Source organism: Leptonotus elevatus, chromosome 13 (assembly GCF_054856555.1).
Source record: "Leptonotus elevatus isolate MCC_2025b chromosome 13, RoL_Lele_1.0, whole genome shotgun sequence".
Taxonomy (NCBI): domain Eukaryota; kingdom Metazoa; phylum Chordata; class Actinopteri; order Syngnathiformes; family Syngnathidae; genus Leptonotus; species Leptonotus elevatus.
The window spans coordinates 2,711,272-2,735,440 of NC_141251.1; the positions used below are offsets into that span (position 1 = coordinate 2,711,272).

At 39.8% G+C, this 24,169-nt stretch overlaps 2 protein-coding genes across 6 annotated transcripts in view; both read left to right on the forward strand.

Annotated features, from left to right (window-relative positions):
- Positions 1-9,042, forward strand: part of dachc (dachshund c) — a 38,062-nt gene extending 29,020 nt beyond the window's left edge. For 2 of the 4 annotated variants that reach the window (XM_086093810.1, XM_086093812.1), the window contains 5 exons: positions 1,820-1,995; positions 3,444-3,594; positions 4,898-5,029; positions 5,210-5,281; positions 8,664-9,042. In XM_086093810.1, the coding sequence (XP_085949936.1) occupies positions 1,820-1,995; positions 3,444-3,594; positions 4,898-5,029; positions 5,210-5,281; positions 8,664-8,701 (569 nt within the window). In that variant the 3' untranslated portion in view covers positions 8,702-9,042. The remainder of the gene's footprint in view (positions 1-1,819; positions 1,996-3,443; positions 3,595-4,897; positions 5,030-5,209; positions 5,282-8,663) is intronic. The other 2 variants (XM_086093811.1, XM_086093813.1) reach the window with 1 other exon arrangement.
- Positions 9,043-12,140: 3,098 nt separating this feature from the next.
- On the forward strand, positions 12,141-19,664 carry ubac2 (UBA domain containing 2). Of its 2 annotated transcripts, none has more exons than XM_086093900.1 (10): positions 12,141-12,339; positions 12,624-12,748; positions 12,915-13,034; positions 13,499-13,605; positions 14,974-15,097; positions 15,196-15,243; positions 15,685-15,793; positions 15,873-16,015; positions 17,004-17,207; positions 17,995-19,664. In XM_086093900.1, exons 1-10 carry the CDS (start codon positions 12,309-12,311, stop codon positions 18,100-18,102), a joined length of 1,119 nt encoding a protein of 372 aa, XP_085950026.1. In that variant the 5' UTR covers positions 12,141-12,308; the 3' UTR covers positions 18,103-19,664. The 2 variants fall into 2 exon arrangements, with proteins under 2 accessions (XP_085950026.1, XP_085950027.1); XM_086093901.1 differs by having other exon boundaries at positions 17,007-17,207.
- The last annotated feature ends 4,505 nt before the right edge of the window (positions 19,665-24,169 follow it).

Here is a 24,169-nt window from a genome sequence, read left to right on the forward strand (position 1 = left end):
GTCTTGAAGCAACTTTTGGCTTGTCCAGAAAATTAAAAAGTAAAAAAAAATTTTTTCAATCAAATACATAAAATACCTGTTTTGATAACTAACCAAAACATTTATTTTTGTAAACTTACATATAGATTTTTAAGTGACAATATATCATGATAAAATAAAATATAAATAAAATATAAAAGAAGAAGAAAAAAAAAATGCTACATTAGGTAATGATACCGACCGAAAAAATGCAGCAAAAAAATATTGCCGTGACAAAAAACTTGTTTTCACCGAAAGAGGTATTTTTGGTGAAACCAACACAATTGAACTTTAGGTCGTTCTGCTGTTTACATCGTCATAGCATGCAATCTTCTGTGGCTCCTGTAAAATAGCTTGCCGTATGGAGTTGTCGACTCTGAACATGCTAAAAGTATTTCTACTTTGTTACTGCCGTGCGGCAGGCACACGCGTGCTTCTCACGTGTACAAACAGATGGTCATCCATAATGCAGCTTCTTCTTCTTTGCTGCTTTTTATGGGCCACGTCAAGCTGTGATGCATTATCAATCGGCGTGCTGCCATGCCATAAAAAGAGAAATCCTAAACCAGGACAAAGATTAGTGTAAACACCCATTTAATATGTGCTTTTATGTGTTTACAAGGAATTCACTCAACAAATTAGAAAGCTGTAAATTATTCAAATGTGTTGCGTAGAACCAAAATCGCATCTGGTTGAATTTGTTCAACGGTGTGGCGCGTGCAGCCTTTGCTCGCGTTGGTCACGAGAACGAGACTTTAATTCCAAAAGTACTTTACGCAGCAGCTGTCAAAATGCGGCACGTCGTAATAAAAATGCTTTACGTGCAGAATGAGAAAATGTCTTTGTGATTTATTTGGGAAGGCCTTTCTCTTTTTTTTTTCCTCGTTGAAGCTGGAGAGCGTTTGTTGAATTTAATTATAGGCGAAATATGAATTGGAAAGCGCTGCACTTCTCTGGAAGTGAAGGCCCCCAAAAAATTAAGCGCCTTAAAAACGAATTGTTTTCACTCGTGGCGGCAGCAGGGTTGGAAATTAACTCATTCGCTGCCATTGACGGCTAAAGACGTCAAAGTTCCATTTTTATTGGACTGGCAGCAAATGAGCAAACATTACGCTGCTGTGTCGGGCCACCTGCTAACTATAAACGTCAAAGTCATGTCTTGTAAATTGGGTTACTCGTATCTCAAAGCACAACTATCTGTTAACATCTGGAAAATCATCAAAATAATCTTTTAATTCAGTACAGTGTCTTTGGTTAATAATTTCTGGTTAACATTGCGTTAGTGGAATATGAATTAAGCAGCGAAATCCAGCAGTTTTTATCAATATCAGTGACATCACTGTTGCTCACGTCTCAGGTCTCAACCAATCACAGCTCAGCTTCAAAAACAGATGAGCCTGAGCCCTGAGCAACTGTGATGTCATCTTCAGTCGACGGCACGTGGCAAAATGGCCGCCCCCTGAGATGGATTACAAATGGCTGGATTTTGCTGCATAACTCGTATTCCACAAATGTAATATTCATCGGAATGTCACGTTTAGACTCGTGAGGTCACATATAACGTATTATTGTCAAGAGATGTTAAAGTTACACGTTATTAACTTGAAACCGTGACTGTGACTGCTGTGCAAAACAGTAACAGTTTTGAACTTGTGTGTAACAAAAGCGAAGTAATCCACAGTCCATCAGGTTTTGGCTCGCCACGCAAGGGGATCACGTCTTTTGTTGATTCGTTCTTTTCAAGAGAGTGAAAGTGCCTCCATATTAGGGCCTGAGAAACGTTGGCCTAAATGTCTTGCAGAATCCAACCCGTTGGCCGCTGATAGACAAGTGTACCAGCACCCCCCGCCGAGCAGGGACGGCTGCGAGAAGGCGCCGTACCCGGCGGGACACAAGCTCCCAGCGGGTCTCCACCACGCTCCCTTCATCTTCCCGGAAGGCTTGTCCTCCATCGAGACCCTTCTCACCAACATCCAGGTGAGGCTCTGCCGGGGCTTTGTTGCCATTATTAGCGCCGCCGCTATTATACTGCCAGATGAATAGAAGGGCGACGACGAGGCGCTCTTTTGAGAGTCCCGCAATGGTAAATAAGAGAGTAGGCAGACATTTAGGATATGGTTAAATTGCGATGGGCGTGCCGTGACCTGCTTCTCACATGTTGCATGTCTTTGTTGCGGAGGAGTCACCGCCAGCTTGGTTTTCACTCTGCGAAAAAACAACAACTTGGTTTGTTACCTAATCTGACCCCAGTGAGACATGCGCTACAATTTTAGTTAAAAAAAAAAGCAAAAAAAAAGCACTTTGGGGCGATGGCTAGCTCAGTGTGTTGAGCACCCGCACCATGTGTCGAGGCTCGTCAATACGATATGTTTATAAATTGAAACAAAACGGAGACGACATCAGAAGACTACCTAGCCATTGTTTTGAAAACAAAAATCCCCAAAAGATATAGTAAAATATGTAGGAATAAATATGACAAATAAAAAGAAAAATAACTAAAATACAAAATGAAATTTAAAAAATGCATAAATATATGTTAAAAAATAATGAAAATGAAAAGTCTAAATAATGATGATGCAATAAAATAATAAAATATGAAACATTAAAATAAAGGTATAGTAAAAAAACGTTTTAATTAATTAATTAAAAATTAATGTATTAATAAATTTAAATATTATTATTTTTAATAAATTATTATTATTATTTTCTGCAAAAAATAGCAATAAAACCAATACAATATGTATTACAATAAAAATTAAATGTGCAATTTAAGTGGAAATGGAAATATAATTATTATATAAAGTTAACACATTTCAATAAATTAGCAATTTAAATATTTTAAAAGAAAATGTACAAATTTATATACACATTATTACAGCCCTACATACTGTTGATAAAAAGGTATATGTGTTTTATTATTATTATAATTTTTATTTTTTTTAACATTTATAACAATTATGTTCTCATTAGGAGTTTGTCATTTTTATTTATATACTGTATCCTGCTGTATATCTAAATTGTATAAGTTATAATTGATTTAGTTGGGCATTTTTATAGTTTTGTCTTATTTAAAGATTTACTGCTATTATGGGTTTGATTAAACCATTTGCTCAGTCTTTTATCGATGGCAAAAAAACAAAACAAGTAAAGTTGACATTTTTCATTTAATTTTTTTTTTTTTTTTTTTGCTTGAAACAAAACATGTATTTTCTTATTTTGTGGCCTATATCTAAGACGGGGACGGCTTGTGTCTTTATGACGCTATGCCGGATTTTCTTGCATTATGACACCTTGGATCCAAACAACCGAAACTCCTCGTAGGTACGCAACTCCGATCAAAATCTCATTGTAGGCTGCTTTGAACTACTTGTTTTGATGTTTGCGGTGTAACCTGTTGTTGATGTGCGCCCGTGTGTGTCTCCAAGCAGGGTCTGCTGAGGGTTGCCATCGAGAACGCCCGGGCGCAGGAGAAGCAGGACCACCTGGAGAGGACCGAGCTGAAGATGGAGCTGGTGCGCGAGCGCGAGCTAAGAGAGACGCTGGAGAGGCAGCTGAGCATGGAGCAGAAAAACAGAGGTACAGACGTCGCCACCTCACAAACTTGGATTATTCACATTGACAGATCGCGTCAAAGCATTACTTTTGTCTCTGTGACGACCCTCAACTCATAGTTCCCTGGCATCATGATGCCACAACAGGATGGCAAACCACTAATTTTGTCTAAATGGAGCTTCCTCATCTCACTTCCTTGGCACCAGGATGAGCTCAACTCATACCAACATAAAGCACAGTAGTTCCCTTTGCACTAAGACGCCAGAATGTGGTGGCAAAGCACTACTTTTATCTTAAAGAAGCTCCTCAGCTCATGTCAGTATTGTTCCATGGCACCAAGATGCCACAACATGGCAGCAAAGCACTACTTTTGTAAAAAAAAGCTAAAAAAAGCAAAAAAAGCTCCTCAACTCTCTTCAACATAATTCCTTGGCACCGAGATGCCTCAACATGGCGGCAAAGCACTTGTTTTGTCTCAGTGAAGCTCCTCATCTTGTGTCAGTATTGTTCCATGGCACCAAGATGCCACAACATGGCAGCAAAGCACTACTTTTGTCTCAAAAAAAGCTCCTCAACTCTCTTCAACATAATTTCTTGGCACCGAGATGCCTCAACATGGCGGCAAAGCACTTGTTTTGTCTCAGTGAAGCTCCTCATCTTGTGTCAGTATTGTTCCATGGCACCAAGATGCCACAACATGGCAGCAAAGCACTACTTTTGTCTCAAAAAAGCTGCTCAATTCAATTTAACAAAATTCCGCAAAACAGTGTCGGAGCTACACTTTTTTTGTTTTTGCTTTGACCTAAGCACTAAACAGCAAATTGTGTCAGGGTTCCACTTAATAGTGCATATTTTTTAAGCAATTATTTATTTGTTTGTTTGTTTGTTTATTTATTTATTTTCAATGGTTTAAATAAAATGCATAAACACAGTCAGCGTAGTCACACAGGTGCTGCTGTCGACCACAGCTCACACTCACACATATATTTGATGATGTCACGTGCCACCCTTACAAGCCCCGCCTCTTAATGGCACACACAAACTCCACACTAGATAGTGTATTTTCTACACATTTTTGCTTTGCAATATTTTGCATTCAAGTACGTCTACAATGCATTTAAAAGATGTGTTGTAATAAGTTTAAACGTGCAAAAAATATTCTGTTGGAAGTTCATGTCCTGTACCAAACAGTGAGCGCAACAACGCTGACCTAATGCATGATGATCTCACCTGAGCCTTCATGACACGATGTCAGCCGACAGACGAGCCAAAACTAATAGATGGCATCATTCTTATCACTTTTTCCTCCTCCTGTTCATTCTTTCAGTTCTCATCCAGAAGCGACTGAAGAAGGAAAAGAGGAGTAAGAGGAGACTTCAGGAGGCCTTGGAAGAGGAGGTGAAACTCCGAGATCAGGCGGAGCACGGCTTCCTGCAGCACGCCGCCGGCGCGCTCTCGGGTACGCTGAAAAAAAAGATTTCTTTGTCTTTTTTAAATTTATTTATTTATTTTTACATTCATGTCAACAAGCGTTTACTCGCGACAGCCTCGGCTGTTCATTAGCTTTCTAATTGACTTCCTTTACTCATTAATGACCAAAGCGCAGCACATCAATCATCAGCCGCCTCTCTCCCGACAGAGTCTGTGACCCAGGACGCGGACGTCATCAAGCTGGAGGACGACAGGCTGGACGTTAAGGCAACAGTGCAAGGTGCTAAACAAAAGAAACGTCCAGCTGCGACGCGCAAAAAGCTTGCGTCCTCGTTAAGTCAGCTTCAATGCAATTGCGACGGGAACAACAGCACAATAATTTGACACAGCCTGAAACAGTATTTTTGGTACAGTATTTTTATTAACTCATTTACTGCCATTGACGGCTATCGACGTCAAAAATTAATTTGAACTATTTCTATTAGTTTAACATTTTTGTTCCACTTTTGTTAACAAGAGTATGAAAACCTAGAATTTTTTTAAATTTAACATTTAGAACAGATATCAAATTTGCGATTAATCGTGAGTTAACTAGTGAAGTCATGCAATTAATTACGATTAAAAAAAAATATCGCCTGACGCCCCTAATTTTTAATAATCTTTTATTTTTTTATCACGTCAGGCGATTAAAAATTTTAATTGTAATTAATTGCATGACTTTAATAGTTAACTCACATTTAATCACAAATTTTATATCTGTTCCAAATGTACAAAAAAAAATTCATACCCTTGTTAACAAAAGTGGGGGAAAAAATTCAACTAATAGAAATAGTTCAAATAAATTTTTGGCATCTATAGCCGTCAATGGCAGTGAATGAGTAAATAATAATATTAATAAATTGGTGTTCTATAGAGTGTTTCTAGATATACAAAAGTAAAAAAAAAAAAAAAAAAGAACTTCAAATACGGCCTCAGCCCAAAATCCTGATAAAGCTTAAAACCTCATAGAAAACATAACTGATAACTGATATATTGACCTACCAACCCTTAAAGGAAAAGTTTGGGCACCAAATTAATGGAAATTACATGAATCTTTTTTAGTACTCCCAAAAGACACCAACAAATATGAAGAAAAATAGCACTATATATTATTGCACTGTATTAAAAAAAAAAATTCATTAAAAACATTATTCACTCAATATAATGAAATAAACAGTTTTTGTAATTTTTTTTGCAGATATTCAATGGGCATCGTGCTGCTCCTTGTGTGCATGCCTTGACCACAAAGGGGCAGTATAGTGCACATGTACACATCTATATAAAAAGTAACCTATGAGACAATTATTAACTGGCCGCAAAAAAACAAAAAAATTCACTAATGACGGCTTGCATCTTGAAAAACAAGTCGTGTAGTTCAAAGTACAAGTCTATATCCAAAATCAGAGGTAGCAATTGATCATGTTTGCCCATTTTTTCCCCCCCTCGCAGGGAGTTAGATCAATTCTGAGAAACACCGCTGAGCACGCCGCACTTGAACGCGCCTTCTGTTTTAATGCACCGTGACATTTAATATATTTATTATTTGCCCCGCGCTATTGTTGCCACCATCACTGGATGAACGAGCAAAATGCAACGTGTTAGACAGACAGCAGAGAGAGTAGAAAAGCCAGAGTTCCTGGCAGTAGACCACCTCGTCCCCCCCCCCCTTCCCGCTCACTACCCAATGGACCGGACCCCGGGCCGGCCGCAGCAGACAGCGAGCTTGTTCCAAGGCGCTTTTTTTTTTTTAATTGAATGCCAGTGAAGCAAGAAGAGAACTGGCCACTAATTAACGGCTGTCTTAATTGTTCTAGTGATGAGTTTGTTTGGACATCATTTGCATAATTAACACCCAGTAATAAATCATTTAAAGGGGAATTGTCTGTCAGACGGCGGGGGCAGGATGGGCTTCCTTTGTGCCAGGAAGTTTAATCGCGCAGAAAAGGGGATCAAACGCCCTAAAAAAAAATGTGTTAAAAAAAGCTGAACCTTTCTTATTAATGTTTCTTTTTTTATGAATGCTCTTAGGTCAACGCGATGTGCGATATTTATCATGCTAACAAACTTATTGCACAAAGAACAAGGAAGTCAATCTTCTTTCTGGTGTTCTCGAGTTTTCTCCCACATGCAAAAACATGCATGTTAACGTCATGGAACACTTGAAATGATCTGTTATCTTCTTTTTTTTTTGTTCACAGTTTGGCTGTCAAGTCAAACTTTTCTAAGTAGATTTCCTCCCGCTCTGCTCTCTCTCCTTGTGTTGTACACACAATCATGGCTGACAATGAGGCGCTCTAAAGCAAGCACGCCAGCGAACTGTATAATATATAGGTAATATTCTGAGAAAAAACTCGCAAATTTGCCAGTTTATAAAGTGGTTTGTGATGAGAGAAAAAAAACTCAGAACTTACGAGAAATACACATCTTAATTTCAACTTTACTCGTCATACACGGAAGCTCGAGCGACAACACTTCCTGATCAGCTGACTAACACTAACCAATCAGAAGCTAGCATACTTTAGGTAAATGCGAGTGAATGACGGAGGGCAGCAGATTCGACACATCAACTTAGCTACTTGTACAATAAAATACCAAAATGTATGAATGTGTAAATAATAATTTGTCTACCCAACGCTTCAAACATCATATGGTCAATCTCTGCTAAAGCAATTGCTATCTCCTTATTTGAAAACCCGATCGAAAAGTATAGGCACAAACATCTGAGTAGTACTTTTTTTTTTTTGTATACGTTTTTTTTTCTCACCAATTTGCCCCTTTATGGACTTTTTTTTTCTCTTTGTGACTTTAGAAAGTGGCAAATGTGTGAGATTTTCTCAGAATATTACACCGCTTTAAAAAAAATAATAATATATATATATATATATATATATATATATATGTGACCCTAATATGCCCTTGTACAATAGCGCCGGTTAACCCCCTCCCCGCAAAAAAGCCCCTGACACTAGTCTTAAAAATCACCATCATATCAGGACACAGGAAAACATCTCCAGACCCCATTGAGGAAGTTCAACAGGAAGTCGGCCATTTTGATTTACCACATTGATTTTGGGCAAATGCCTGGGCTTGTACGTTGACAAACTACAAACTACAAAATGTGTCTAAATGAGCCCTAATCGGGGAAAAAAAATAGGTGAAGCTCTAAACTGCAAAGCGTTTTTGCCTTTGCCATAAATCTGTTGGCTAAGAACTGCATCAAAATGAGAATTTTTTATTTCATCATTTTGTCGAGTTTCTGAAAATGACGAAATAACACCAGTATTAGCAACCAAGATGAAATTTAGCGGACATGCCTATCATAACAGGACGCACGAAAAAGTCTGAAGGACTCAACTGATGACATTGAACAGAAAAAAAAGAGCATTTTTGTTCGAAGCGTCCATTTTGGGGCCAATTCCATGACTTGCACTTTGATCAGCTCCGACGTGGGAATTTACCGCATCAGACGCAGGACTCCTCGACAGATGGGCGACGTTATTTTGCGAAGCTTTTCTGCTTACGTGGTCTAACGTGGGCAGACTTATGGCATCAAATTTGATGATCATTTGGAGGATTGGCCATAAAAAGGCCGAAATTCATTTTTGCGTTTGCGTGTGTTTCAGAGGGCCGCGTATTCCTGCAGACGGCCTCGATGTACTGAAGGAGGAAGGCGGACACGTTTGAACTCTCCCACTGTTCTCTACCTTTAATTTATTGCATTTATCACCCAATCCTGGACAGGAGTCACAACAATTCCTTTATTCTCATGACGTGTTGGTTTATGTTTCTTTCTGCTGAGATCCTATTTGATGAGGGGCGTAGTTGTTTTTTTGTCTGGGCACAAGTGATCAGTATAACTTGTCAACCAGCTGTGTACATATATAGTCATTGCTTTTTGTTGTTATAATCCAAAAAAGGCATGTTGTATAGTCAGTACATGTATGGTGTATGTTATGCAGTAGGGCAGTTTGACAAGACAATACAGATACTTTTTAATATTAATCTGTCTTTGCCTGTGTTTTTCCACCTACACTTCACACTTTTGTTTTTGTTTTCCATGAGAACAAATGAGAAGGAGAAAAAGTTTGCGGAATTTAAAAAAAACATTTCTATGACATTGCAGTTGGAGTTTTTTTTTTTATTAAGATAAGATCAAATAAATTTTATGCTCTAATCTGATCATCAAAAATGTATGAACTTTGAACTTTGGCTTCTTTAAAAGGTCTTCAAGCAAAAAAAGCCGAGCTGTGACTTTTGAAATGCGAGCCCGAGGGCACTGTGACATCAATTTCAGTCGACAGCAGGTGGCAGTACAGGACAAAATGGCCGCCCCCATGAGGTGGACAAAAACAGAAGGATTTTTCTGCTTAAAGTGGAAGTCAACCGTAAACACTTCTTGACAAGAATATCTTATATGTGTCCTCACTAGTCTAAAAATGACATTCTGATTAATATTACATTTGCGAAATATGAGTTATGCAGCAAAATCCAGCCGTTTTTATCCATCTCAGTGTAATTGGTTGAATGTTGGCGGCCATTTTGTCACTTGCTGTCGACTGAAGATGACATCACAGTTTCTCAGGGCTCTGGCCATAACCAATCGCAGCTCACCTGTTTTCTGAAGCTGCGCTGTGATTGGTTGTTACCTGAGACCTGAGCAACATTGATGTCATCTTCAGTCGACAGCAAGTGGCAAAATGGCCGCCGCCTGAGATGGATAAAAAACAGCTGGATTTTGCTACTTAACTCATATTCCACTAACACAATATTAACCAGAATAGCGTATTTAGACTAATGGGGCTCCATAGAACATATTATTGTCCCCCCAAAAATCACAATATTAATCAGAATAGTGTCCATGTAGCAACTAAAATGTTGACGTTATGTTACTTCCCACCACTGGATCTCATATTGTAAGGATTTTATGTGACATTTGATCCTCTCTATTTTTTTTTACCTCTTTAAATACGCAGCATGACTCACAAATGCATTAACAAATGAGTCATCACCTTTTTTTGGATGACCACCTCAGAGTCAGGCGGTGAATGGAAAAGCTTCAGCGTGTCTTCATCGGGAACACTTCTACTGTTTCACACTCCCTTGTCTTTCACTTACGCACGCACACACACACACACGCACACACAAAGTAACACTGTCCTGCCGAGAGATGTGTAATGGAAAAGATAAATGGAGGATGAAGCTAAGGTGACAGGCCTGAATGCGTGTATATTCGCGTGCGCGTGCGTGTGCGCGCGCGCGCGCGAGCTCGAACTACACGACAGAGCAGCAAACCATCTGCTCATCTCCTCTTAATGAACAAAGCAAACAGCAGGAGTCAAGGCTGTCTCCAAATCTGCTCTCTCTCTCTCTTTATTGGCGCACTCGCGCGCACACGCAAGCAAGCACGCGCGTACGCATCTTTGTGCTGTATAATCTGATTACGTTTGATTGAGAACAGGGGCAAAGCAACCTTTTTTAGACCCGACTCCTACGCCGGTGACAGAGAAGGTCTGAAACACAATTAGCAAGCTGTTCCTCGCACTCAACGTCTGACCACCGGCAAGCAAATAGAGCTAATGGGCAGGAACTAACCAATGGGAACGAACGGGCGAGCTGTGTCCCCGTGCACGCAATACTATTAGACAGATGTTGGACTTGGACATAAGACGGAGCCGGCAGAGCTGCGCAATGAAGGCACCGTCCGCCACGTTGGATGTGGACTGACGCAAGGCAGCAGGGCCTGCTTGCAAGGAATCTGCACGGTGACAAACGTTGACACCGGCGCGTGTGTGTGTGTGTGTGTGTTCGGGGCGACGTGAAACAGATGGCTGCTTTCCAGCGCACGCGCACGCGCACAGGTGCAACAATATTCCACTGTGACGTGGAAAAACTGCATTGTTCAAACTGGTGAGACGACTGAATATAGTGAATCACAATTTTTGTTCTGATTTCATCTCATTGGACCGGAGCTCGATTTGCCCCAGAATCTTCATTTTGCCTGTAAAAAAAGTTGCAGGCTTTCAACTTCCAATATTTTTTATTACTCATTCTCAATCTATTATTTTGACAGCTACGATTAACAACAATGATAATATATAGAAAAACTATGGAATGATATTTTTATATTTAATGTTTTATACTGATGATAATTATTATGATGATGACAATAATAATTATTAGATAATTAACACTGGCCTTATCCATAATAATAATAATAATAATAATAATTATTACTATTATTATTATTATATCATCATGACTGGTAGGAAAAGGATGGAGGAATATATTATTAATTTCTTATACTTATGATTTAAGTAGTACCAAATGCTGATGGTCATAATAATACTAATGAAAAAATAATGAAATGTATGAAATAATTAAAAAAACGTTTTCATTTTAAAAATGTAATTATATAGCGTATTACATTTTTTATATATTATTTTAAATAATTATAGTAATAAAAAAATATGTGGAAATATATTAAAGCCTTGATATTTGTTATTGTTTTTAAATCATATAGTAATAATAAGAATAATAGTAATAATAATAATAAGAAGAATTTAATAGTGATGATAAGAATATGTTAAAAAACAACAACAACAACAACAATAAAACAAGAACAACAACACAGAGAATATTCTTAATTTCTTCCATAAAATATATTTCTGCAGTCCTAGTTAAAAAAACGTCCTTCAAGTCCTTACTCTTTTTGTCTTGTTGCTTTTAAATCCAAGTTAAAACGGCGCTTCCAAAGTGCCTATGATTAAGGCCTTTTATTATAGAGCATTTCTATAGTCCACCCAAAAAATCATACATTCTTTTACTTTTTGTTTCTTTACTTGACATTTAAATGTCATAAATTCTTCTTTTCTTTTCTTTTCTTTTCTTTTCTTGTCTTCAAATGTTGTATTTTGCCTTTAAATGTTGTAACTAAGTAAAACATGATTGTACTTGCGCTGTGTAAATAAAGCAGCCTTGCCTTGTTCGGTTTCAAATCCAATGCAACACTGCCCTCTAGTGACTAACAGATAGGATTTTATTCATTTATTTATTTATTTTTTACTGATTTTGGGCCAGTCGGCTTCTGTAGTGTCTGTGGCGATCTTCTTCCTGTTTCCGTCCTACTCAGTCAGTACTCGCTTCACTCCTCGTCCCTGCCAGAATGGATCGCTGCTTCAGCGCCACTTCGTCGTTTTACTCTTAAATTATAAAAACATTTTTAAACATTGCCTTGTGTCCTCTCGTGTGTTGTCAAGCTCCTCGCCACCATGTTCACCAGCACTGGTTCCCGGGGCTTGTGTGAGTATTCCCGCCTTTGACAGCTAAAGGCTCCGACAGCTAGCTCAGCTAAGTTGATTAGCATCCACTTGTCATTCATATTTTTTTTTAACAGACAGCGCAACCACTTGAAGGTACTTTGTTGTTTTTATCGAGCTGGGGTAAGACAGCTAAGATGGACCTGTAGAAATAGCTACAATAATCATGTAAAGGTTTCGTGAAAGCCACAACCTCTGATAATAATGAGCCTTTCCTCAGGTTAAACCACGGCATAATATCCACACTTTCTTGTTTGTGATTTCCAGACAAGGCTCCTCTGTCCAAAGGCCTCCTGCTGGTGCTGAGCGGGTTGACGGTGATGCTCAGCCTGTTGCCGCAATACCAACACATGTTCGAGTACAACCTCACGACTGTCAGCAGCCAGCAACAGGTATCAAGTCCAAATCTTATATGTGCTGTTCTTCATTTCACACAAGTGAGAAAACATTTGAAAATATATACAAATTGAAAGTGTTTTTTTTTTTTTAAAGCAATATAAAGCTTGTATACGCCTTAATGGGAAGCTGTGCCTGACATTATGGATGTGGTGTGGGTAGGTGTGGCGGCTGCTGTGCGGCAGGCTGGTGTGTCTGGACGTGAAAGACTCCTTCTGTAGCGGCATGCTCATCTACAACTTCCGAATCTTTGAGAGGAGGTTTGGCTCCGGGAAGTTTGCTGTGAGTATCCGTGACGATCAAACGTGGACGGAATGTTCTGTCCATATTAGGCGGCGTAGGGTACCTGGCACCTGCTTTTGGCAGTCCTGGAATTTGCCTGAAATGGCTGCCGCAAAACAAAATGGTTGACTCCATGTTCAAATTTGGGTGTAGATTCTTGACACTTTTTCATGTGTTACCACCCAATTTGTTGTTAATGTGTGACAAAGGTATCAGGGACTATTTATTTATTTACTTACTTACTGATTCTATGGCTGGTACTGTTCATCATTGACTATGATGTGACGGCGGATTTACTTGCTTCTTGCCCCCAACTTCCGCCTTTGCAGCAGTTTCAGCCAAATATTAAACTGGACAAACAATCAAACACACAAATGATGCATGCCCAGATGCTCACGAACCGATGAACTTAGCCAGCCCAAGTCCAGCGCCTGACGTCGTGTTCTGTGTGTCTTCTTGTTCAGTCCTTCCTGTTGGGCACCTGGTGTGTCTCTGCACTGCTGGACTTCCTGTTGGCTCAGGCTTTCTTCTACCTCTTCCACTACGAGGTGGAGGAGTTGCCCGCAGGGCTGTGAGTAGCGTTACACACAACAGGGTTTCCACCGGTCATTAAAAAGCATTAACTCATTCACTCCCAGCCATTTTAACCGAAGCAATCCCGTTTGCTCCCGGCTGTTTTAGGGTTAGGATTTTGACAGATTTTGCAAGGCTCACAGAATATTGTGTTCTATTGCTATAAAACATGGACCAAAAGAAAGATTAGAGTTTCTTCTTTCATCAGGGGAAAAAAGGAGATTTCTATCTGTTTCCGTTTTGCAGCAATTAGTATTAGAATATAGCTAAATTTCATCATTATTCACAAATCTGTTTAAAAAGAAAGAGCTTTTTTCAACATGGCCCTGGTTGATTTATTTTGCTCTGCTATTACCTGCTGGCCATTTTTGTAATAACTACTATTTCCTCAACTGTTCTCTGCAGTTGAGAGGCTGCATCAAAGCCTTCTGTATGCTCTAGCATAAAAGAACATTAAAAAAAAACGTAAAAATACATTTTGGGGACACTTAAAACATTTAAAATAGAACGTATTTATACGTTTTTTGGGGAGTGAATGAGTTAAAAGTAATTCAATTAATGGTGCTGAATTTAAGGCCTTAAATGGCATTCAAAAGCATTTAATATGATGTCCAGAGACATTCAAACTTTAAGTACAATTGATGTAAAAACGTTGTTCATGTTTGATTTTACGTACAACAGTCTGCAAAGGAGTCAGCACAATTTAGGAATAATAAATGTGATAAAAATATACGTATTTGTGGTGACCGGTGACTATGTAGGACCAAAACTGCCAAAATTCTAAATAAATAAATGACTTAATAAATAAATAAATGACTAAAAGTGAAAATAAAAACGGATATAAAAAATATACGTAATTCGAAAATAAAATTTAAAAAAATCTAATAATAAATGACAGTTTTGGTCCTCCATAGGTTACTACTTGTAATTTACGATGAACAAAATGACCTGGGGTACATGAGTTACTTCATGTTCCAAATACCAATTGCTCTGAATTTGAAAAGAAAAATGTACGGTTTCTGTCACCAATGCCCAACATGGAACACTAATGCCATCTAGTGGCTCACCATTATCTCAACACAAAGCTATAACTCAATGTTTCACACTCCTTTTAACTGTTTAGTACATGTGACGCGATCCGACAAAAGGGTCCGCATGTTTGAGACAGTAGTTTTGAGTTTGTGACAAAAATAAATCAGTTGGACAAAAATGTCAATTTTGAGGTTTCTCCAAAGGTAACATATGAAAAACTTGAAATATTTTATTGTACATTTAAAACAAATATAACGTGTGATTAATTTATGATTAATGGCGAATTAACTATGGAAATCATGCCAACTCGATTGTTGACTCGTGACTTCCACAGGTTGGCCCCAGTCTTCGCCCTCTTCGTGCCTTTTTATTCGTCCGTCCCCAAGGTGCCCGTCACCCAAGTGCTGAGCCTCATCAGCATCACCAACAAGACTTTGGTCTACATAGTTGGACTGCAGGTATGGTTCTATTCCGCTCTCTCCCGTTTTGTTTTGTTTTTTTGCGCATCTAATCACGACTCTTGATCGTTAACCTCTTTCTCCGTGTGTCCATATAGCTGTTGACATCCAGTCCCTTCATGTGGCTGCTGGCGCTCAGCGGGCTGGTGAGTGGCATGATTGTCCATGATGGGCCAGGACCCAAGTAAGGACAGGGGACCCTCAGAAATCAAGTGGTTCAGCAATTGACCGGCATAGGAAATCTGCCCCCCCCCCCCCAATAAATAAATATATATATATATATAATCTTTCTTTTGGTAGATTCCATGTTTTTTTATAGCTATAGAACACAATATTCTGTGGGCCTTGCAAAATCAGTCAAAATCCAGTAAAACAGCCGGCCGGGAGCGAAGGGGGTTGCTTCACTGAAAATGGCTAGGAGTGAATGAGTTAATAACATTTCTGTGAAATTTGTCATGAACATACAGTACCCAAATGTAATTTCTTCATGCCACGGGTCCACTGGGTAAAAGCAATCTGTGCAATAAAACGCCACAATATATTAACACAACAATACTGTAAATGGATTTGTATTGTGTATGTGTCAGATTTCAGGCGGTTTGTACTACTCCAACGTATTCTGGCTCCAGAACTTTTTCTTTGTGCCTGCCTGGCTGTGCGCCGTCGCACGCTACCTCCTGGAGCCCCTCTTTTCCAGTGAGTCCGAACCAGAAGCCATCGCAGATTACGCGCTTAGCGTACATGCTCACGGTTGTTTATTTATTTACCCTTCAAGGTTCTCAACCAGGAAATGAAGCACCTCTGGGGATGGGCGCCACGCTGGATATCCAGAGGCAACAGCGGATGGACCAACTGGATCAACAACTGCTGCTGGCCCAGTTCAACGAGGCCCGCGCAAACTCCAGACACCAAGCGCAAGTACGAGCAATTATTCATGTTGAGGTTGCGGGTGAGCTGCGGACGATCGCAGCTGGGTTTTTTTTGGGAAGAGGCGAGATTAGTGTTGCAAAATTCCAGGAATGATCAAAGTTGGAATATACAGGAATATACCAGGACTGAAGGTTGGCAGTAAACAGGGAAATTAAAAGATAGTTTATATTGTAGCATAATCCTGACTAAAACAACAGTTTCTTTGATTGATTTTTTGCTTTGTGTTGCGAGCAGGGTTAGTAGTTTTGGAATTTTAGTTCCTTTTTTTTTCCGTTATGAGCTTCTTCTTCTTCTTCTTTTTTTTAAACACTTATTTAGTTTTAGTTTTCAGGGTGGTTCTGTTAGTTTTTATTAGTTTTAGTTTTTTAATAATGCTTAGTTTTAGTTAGTTTCAATATTAGTTTTCTTTCCTTCTTTTTTTAAATGTGTATTACTTAGTAAAATGAAAAAAAGTAACACATTTCTTACCTAGGGTTGCATGTTGGTTGTGCTTGGTAAGAAATATGTAAAATGTGTAAAAAGCAGGCGAGCTAAGCTATTGGAGAAAAAAAGTCAAGCAGGTAAATTTGTCGCAGAGAAGCGACGTCATCTGAAGGTGCTTTTCTATTGGCTGCTGCTAGATGATGTCACTTCAAACGTCCTTATTCCGGTTAATAACCTTGGTTGTGAGTTAACATTAAAGTTACGAGCAAGACGAAAAATAGAAACGGAGGAATTTTTTCAAAAAATCTTTATGGTCCTGTAATTCCCTCGTGGACAAGGAGAGCTATTTATTTTGCGTGGATGTCTGTTTATGATGACAAAAAAAATACCTTGAGACCTTCCCATTAAAGTAACCTCAATCCTCAGTGCTCAGGCCAAAGCAATACAAAGGGCACTTTGGCACCATCTGGTGGTACCTAGAAACTGTAAGCTTGCCTTCATTTATCTAAATTGGAGACAATCATGAAATGTCCAAGTGTTTTCTTCTTCTCAGCAGGCTGGCTTATTACAGTGGAACAGGTTCTTCCCTTCCCTGAGACGCAGAAGACAGGCGCCGCCGCCGGCTCAGACGCCGCCGGCTCAGACGCCGCCGGCTCAGACGCCGCCGGCTCAGACGCCGCCGGCTCAGACGCCGCCGGCTCAGACGCAGCCGTCTGCGCCCCCGCCGCCATTGGACAACTCTGTCGGCGAGGAGCAGGTGCAGTCATGTTTGCCTGTCCGTTATATCAACACCTCTAGAACGCTAATATTACAAAATATTTTTTTTTTCTTGTTTGTGATATGCTTTTGTCAATATATCCCATGATACGAAAGGAAATACAGGTAGTCCTCAACTTGCAAACAAACTCTTGGAACTCATCACATTAAATTTAAAGTTACATTTTATGAAATTATTCACATAAAATATAAAAAATATGCTAAAAATTTAAAAGATAAAATAAACAAATTATCTACAGTATATACCGTCTATATAGTGCATAAATTAAATTAAAAAACATTGTTATATTTTCTTATTATTTTATTATATTTAATATTATTTTATTATTATATTTAATATTATTTTATTATTATATTTAATATTATTTTATTATTATATTTGAATATGAGTTATTTTATTATTATTTTATTAATTTATTTATAATATTTGGTGTATGGAGAGTGCATCACAAGACTGAGGTAGATAAATTGTGCAAATGGCGCGGTGCTGCTCGGTGGGGTTGTGGCAGAGAGGGGAACTACAGTACAGTAGCACACTTAAAAATATTAACTTGCAAGCGAAATATGGCATTTATGGACATCAGTCTTTGTTTGTATCTGCGAAACGTTCGCAAGTCTTGTATATCGTAGCCTGACATAGTCACAAGGTGGCGCTAAAGCGCATAGATCATTAAACATGATGTGCTTTAGGTATAATGTGTAATTACTCCAAATTCTAATGTTCACACAGTGCGCTTACATGATTCCATCTGTTTCGTCTCCTGCAGGTCGCCAGGTTGGTGGAAATGGGCTTCTCCCGGCTGGATGCCCTCGAGGCCCTCCGAGCGTCCAACAATGACATCAACATGGCCACCAACTTCCTACTGCAACACTGAGACCCCCGACCGCGAGAGCGGGATGAGAAGCAAACCAACGCGGCGCAGCTGAAAACAAAAAGGCGGAGATGAGTTTGGGGGGAGGAAAAAAAGCTGATGATCAAGACGGATATTGTGTATTGTTCTGTCGCAGGTAATATGAAGGCTGCATGCGGCTGATCACGCCTCGAAAAACAAACAGTTGTAAGCAACTGAGGAGCAGGTTGGAAGCATAACGTTGGACGTTATGAGGACGAATGTACAGATGACAAGCCTCACATTGCAACTCCAAGAAAAACCACCAGAGGGTGTGATCCAACTAGCCTCAAATGTCCGTTTTTAGTGGGGTGATCCTTGGTTTACCCACAGTCTCGCAGTGAACTAGATTTGGCAGCGGCATAAAACACAGTGAAGCGTCGCTATTCGCCGGGTCAGGGACCAAGCCCTGCCGCCAGTAGCAAAAATGAGCGAGAAATTGCCACCCTCCTCAATTGTGGATGTCATAAGATGGCAAAGCCCAGCTCTTCAAGTTACTTCAACCTACTTCCTTGACTCCAAAGCAATACTCCTATTAGGCGGGGCGGGGCGGGGCGGGGCGGGGCGGGGCGGGGCTTTGGCCTGTACACAAACGAGTTTCCCAGATAATAACGGAGCACGCAAATGTGCAGAAAAGCTCCAATATGACATTTTTCAGCAAACAGCTTTTCATTTTAGTTATCACGCAGAACAAGAAGGTACATTTAATGTCGTTACCGCTATACTTACTGTTTTCATTTAATTTACTTTTGATGGCCAAGAAGTGTTTTTCAATCAATCATTTATTGCAATGATCATAACTGGGTTAATGATAGAGTTGGGCACGTTTATAATTTGTCACGAGGACTGTCACAATCACAAACCGAGGACCCCCGTGTACTCCAGTGACCCTCATAACTGTGGTGACCATATGCAAAACATCAGATACTCAATATTTTTATAAAGTTTTCATCTCACACTGGTTCAAAAAGTGCTTTAACTCTGCTCGGAGGTCTTAAAACCAAAACATTTCGTTGTACAGTCTAAAACTATGGAGCACATAACATTCATTAGCTTTATTTGAATATGCACTTGTTTATATGTCGTGTCTCTAAAATGATTTTTTATTTTTTTTTTGGTCTTGAAACAAGTCAGCAAGTGGCCGAGGACGCGCGTTCATTCCGTCAGGTTAGCTGGGGCAGCTCAGGTGAGACCATGTGTTCTGTTTCATCACGCAGTGTTGATCTCCACTTGGTGTATTTATTTGAATATGTTCCAAACCCCAAACTTAACAAATCCTAAATGTTTATTTATTATGCAGTAAATGCGACCGAGGCTGTAGCACATACGACTGTGTGTGTATACTGTAAATGTTCAAGAGGCAGCAGTTTACGTGTTGTTAGTCAAGGGTACCAGTTGTGTACTTCTGTGCAAAAATAATATTGCTAATATGTGACGGCGCTGAGCGGAGCCGATGATTTGTTGTCCGTATCAAAATGGTGGAGTTGTTGCATGGAATCACAATGTAACAGCCTACTTTTATTTATGAAATAAATCAACTTGCTAAATGATGCTTGGCACTGGAAATTTTCACCAAGGAACGCAAAACGGAGATTTAAGAAGTAAACAAGTTGTTGTATTTGGATCTCGCGATATTTAGGCGAATGAAGTGTCCAGTGGGAGCTTGGGCCAGTAGAGGGCGCTATTGAGTCAGCTATTGTTGCCGGCTTACTGTGTGCCACACCCACCTGCTCCAACGATGACACTGAGCAGACATCTCCATCTGCCTGACTCCTCAAAGGAGGTTTGACTAAATAAATAAAATATAGTGGAGAGAGGAAAACATGTTAAAAGTGTGCGCTGTAGTCTGCATCACCAGCTTTTTGTTTTATTGACTGACATTTTTTGACAAGCCATTTTGACATTCGACGCATACGACCCATCTTATTTAAGGGCAGGTCACATTGATCAATTCATTTGCCTCGGGACATTTTGAATCTGGTTGTATTGTGATAGAGATATGCTCAACCAATCCAGTGGTGGTTTAAGAGTTAAGCACAGTAATGTAGTCTGGTCAGAAGTCTTAATTATAGATTGCCAAAAACAGGATGCGTGAGGTACCTTTGAGAACGTACGCTTCCAAAGCCTGTCAAATTAGTGTCACTTAATTTTAATAATAAAAAAAAAAGCCGCTTAGCGATAACAATCTGTGTCTTTGTGTTCAGCCGTTTTTTAATTAAATGACGATGAAAGCAAACAAATCCACAGAAGGCAACCTCTTCTGTGAAACTAAACGCATCCTCACCATATAATGTTCTAACCGCAATTAATGTCACCTTTTAAACTTAACACATGAAAAACGATTTACCTGTATTTTGAAGCTTAATTTTTAAGACGTGAGACCACCAAGAGAACATCTGTGGTGTGTAGCAACTAGGCTAAGTGTTAGCGTATTTGGTAGCTACAATGCGTTTTTTTTTTTTGTAAAATGAGCAAAAATTTGGCTCACTATTGGAAGTGTGATATCTGTCATTTCTAAAAAAAATTTTTTTTACTTGCGACCACTCAAAATGTTCAGTGGCATCAGACCTATCCATACATATAGTTTTTATTTATTTATTTGTTTTTGATGCCCTCTATAAGAATGGGGACATAGGAAGCACATAAGTTAGCTAAACCAAAAAAAAGAAGAAGAAGATAATTAGTTCTCTAGCGCCTTCTGGTGTATTATGGCATTTATGACTCTAAAGTAAAAAAAAAAAAACGTTTAGTTGATGCCCCAGTGAAGGGATAAATTGGGTAATCGCGGGAAATGCACCATAACACATCAGGTGTACATTTCATCTCCAGCTGGCCACTTCCACCTAAAATCAGTCTTGGAATAACACAGGCAGACTCGCGTCTGTGTTGTTAAATCAAATGTCTGGGATTCCCCATGCAGTCGGTCAGGTTTGAACTTTTGCAAACATCCGCTGCTGTGATGTGATGCATGGAAATAACAGCATGCAGCTATATTATTAGCTTGGGCGTGTGCTCCACTTGCAAATAATGGTTCAAGTTGGCGCACTAGAAACATGTAATTGTTCTACTAGTATGTCAAACTTGTCCTGCTAGAGAGGACGTCGTAAATGCTCAAATAAATGTTTGAGCATTTATTTGATATCCATCTAAAGGGGCATCTACTAGGGGTGGGAATCTTTGAATGTCTCACGATTCGATTCCGATTTTTGGGTCTGCGATTCGATTTCAGAACGATTTTTGATTCAAAATGATTTGATTGACAATGATTTTTGCTTCAATCTATAGATGTGCAAGGAATTGTAATGATCTACTCCAGTCTGACTCGCTAACGCTAATTGGCCCGCGACTCGCGGCTTTTATCACTCAAACAAACGGCTCCACGCTGAAAAACAAACAAACTTTTATTGGAATAACTTGATCGTGACTTTTTCCTTCTACTCTCTAATGTGGCTACATTTTAACAGTGTATCAGACCGCGTGGAACCACACTGCCCCTGAGTGGCCAAATTGGGTACAACATGAACAACGCTCCAAATAAAGGCACACACAGACAAAGGCAAGACAGTATAAAATAATTTAAATAAAATCAATTTTGGGTCATTTAAAATCGATTCTGAATCGTACTAAATGAGAATCGCGATTCTTATGAGAATCGATTTTTTTGGGGCACACCCCTAGCATCTACGACTACACACTTTTTCCTCAATTGTTCTAGTAGATCAACTGAGTTACTAGTGAAGAAAGACTGGAATAGTGATATTTTCGGTGTTACTAGTACTACTTGTGAAGTGCGAGATGTTAACTAGTAGAATGTTAGAATGTCACTAGTGGCTAGTCACCGCAATCGCTTTGTAGTAGTTTATCTACCTGATTGTACTAGTATGCTCTTTTTCCTCACTGGTTTCACAATTCGGTGCACTAGCAGAACGACTCTGGCAACTTATTCAAAATTTTCCCCCCTCTACATTACACAGTACTGCAGTATTACATTTCTGTACACTAGAAGGACAACTACTAGATGACAAATGCAGGCTGCTAGTAGTACTGGTGAAACTCGTAGAATCTTAGCTTTCCAGCCATTTGAACATTTGTTCAACACTTACCTTTGATATACAACATACTAGTAGAATGAAAAGGGCGCACTAGTAGAAGAAATATGTTTTCGCCCACTATGTGTGACATTTCTTCACGCTAATAAGACAACTTTGGCATACAAGTTGGACAAGTACATGTTACTAGTGAGGCAACGACTTCTCTTAGTCAGCATTTTCGTGCTACTAGTATGGCCTAGGAGGCTAGTAGGTAGGTGGCTTGTGGCATTACTATTTCCATACATACAGTCCTTCCACTGTAAGTATGTCTGAGTCTGAGCAGCCACAGTGAGGCCGGCGGCGGCGGCGACGACAACGCCGCCGCTCTATTCCCTGGTTGCCGTCTCTGTTGCCATGGTGAGCGTGTGCCATGGCAACGCCGTATGCGAGAGCCTCCCGTCTTCGCTGTGCTGTTTGCGTGAAGGTTTCGTATGACTTGCGGCGATAAAGCGGATGATTCCCACACTCGGAGACTTGAATTGTCCAAAGTATGAGAGGAATGAAGTACAATGTCTCGTCTGTTCCGCCGCCTCACATGAAGCCGTCGTTACGTAAGACGAGAATGCCAAACGCCTCCCACCGCTATGCTAATGTTGGCAGCGTGTGGCCACACGTTCCGGAGAACATATAGGAATGTTGCCATCACGTTTTGGCGGGCCGCATGCCTTCAGGTGCCGCACATGCTTGCGGTTCCGCGTAATCATTAAGCCTCCGTTGGGTTCACTTGAGCAATTGTGGCTTTCATTTCATGCTCAACTTGTTTTCCCGTCCTTCATGAAAGCTTGTTGACGCTCTAATTGTTTTTTAAAATCTGATAGTAGGTCCGTGCCCGGACCTGCTACAAGAAACCGAAACCGCAGAGAGATTGAAAAACAGTCATTAGTAAGTTGAATAGCACGACAACGGTTCAGTTACAAGGCCAACGGTCATGATGAAACCGATTAACCGCACAATTAAACCCGTTATTATGCGCAATTGGCTCATATCTTTACGACTTGGATACAAAAAAATATATACAACTTTTTATCTTGGAAAATAAACAACGTCCATAAGGGTTGCAGACATAACTTCAGATGCGCTCCCGATTGAGTGAAGTGGAAAAAAAGACTTTCAGATGGGAAAAACAAATACGCACAATTTAAAATGAGAACACTGAAGAAGCTAGTATGGGCTAAAATTCACGCCTGGATGCTCACATGCAAATGAGCTAGGCCACGCCCCCTTAAAGTCACAGATACAAGTTAAAACATTAGTCGTCGTGACTGTTGACTGAAGTGTCAAAACACATACAAAAAACAATTATTTTAGAATCTGAGAGCTGAGGCATGTGAAGCATTCCCGTAAAAAAGAAGAAAAAAGTTATTTTGTACTTTTTAAAGAGCAAACTGAATGTAAAGGTCATTTGCTGTCTTAGTGAGGACACTGTAAGGGAGAAGTCAGTTGTCAGCAGCTCCGGTGCTGTCCTCAGACTCTCTCAGTAAAAAATTTAAATGTGCTCTGATGACAAGAATGGAACCAGAACCAGACCCAGACCCCCCTTCTCCCCACACACATCCCTCAACCCCCCCCCCCCTTGCCATTAAAGCTCCGCATACCACTTCCCGCCACCCTCTCAAGAATCTCCCAGTGATAGCTGACCTTTTACTGAGGTTCATTTCCGCTGTAACTTCACACACACACACACAAAACAAGTTTGTGTGCGAGGGTGTGTTTATTTTTATGCACACGCTCTCGTGTGTGTATTAATGTGATGAACTGAGGTAACACACACACACACACACACACCTCAGTTAAAGTGGAAGTGATAAGATGATGATTTTTCTCTTCCACTGAATGTGCACAGCAAGCAGATCAATTACATCCCATTGATGTCTATGGAAAGCGTTTAGGCTTTTGTCCATATCCATCTTAAAAGGTCCTTTTAAATGACATTGAATGACTAGTCGGACACACTTGTTCCA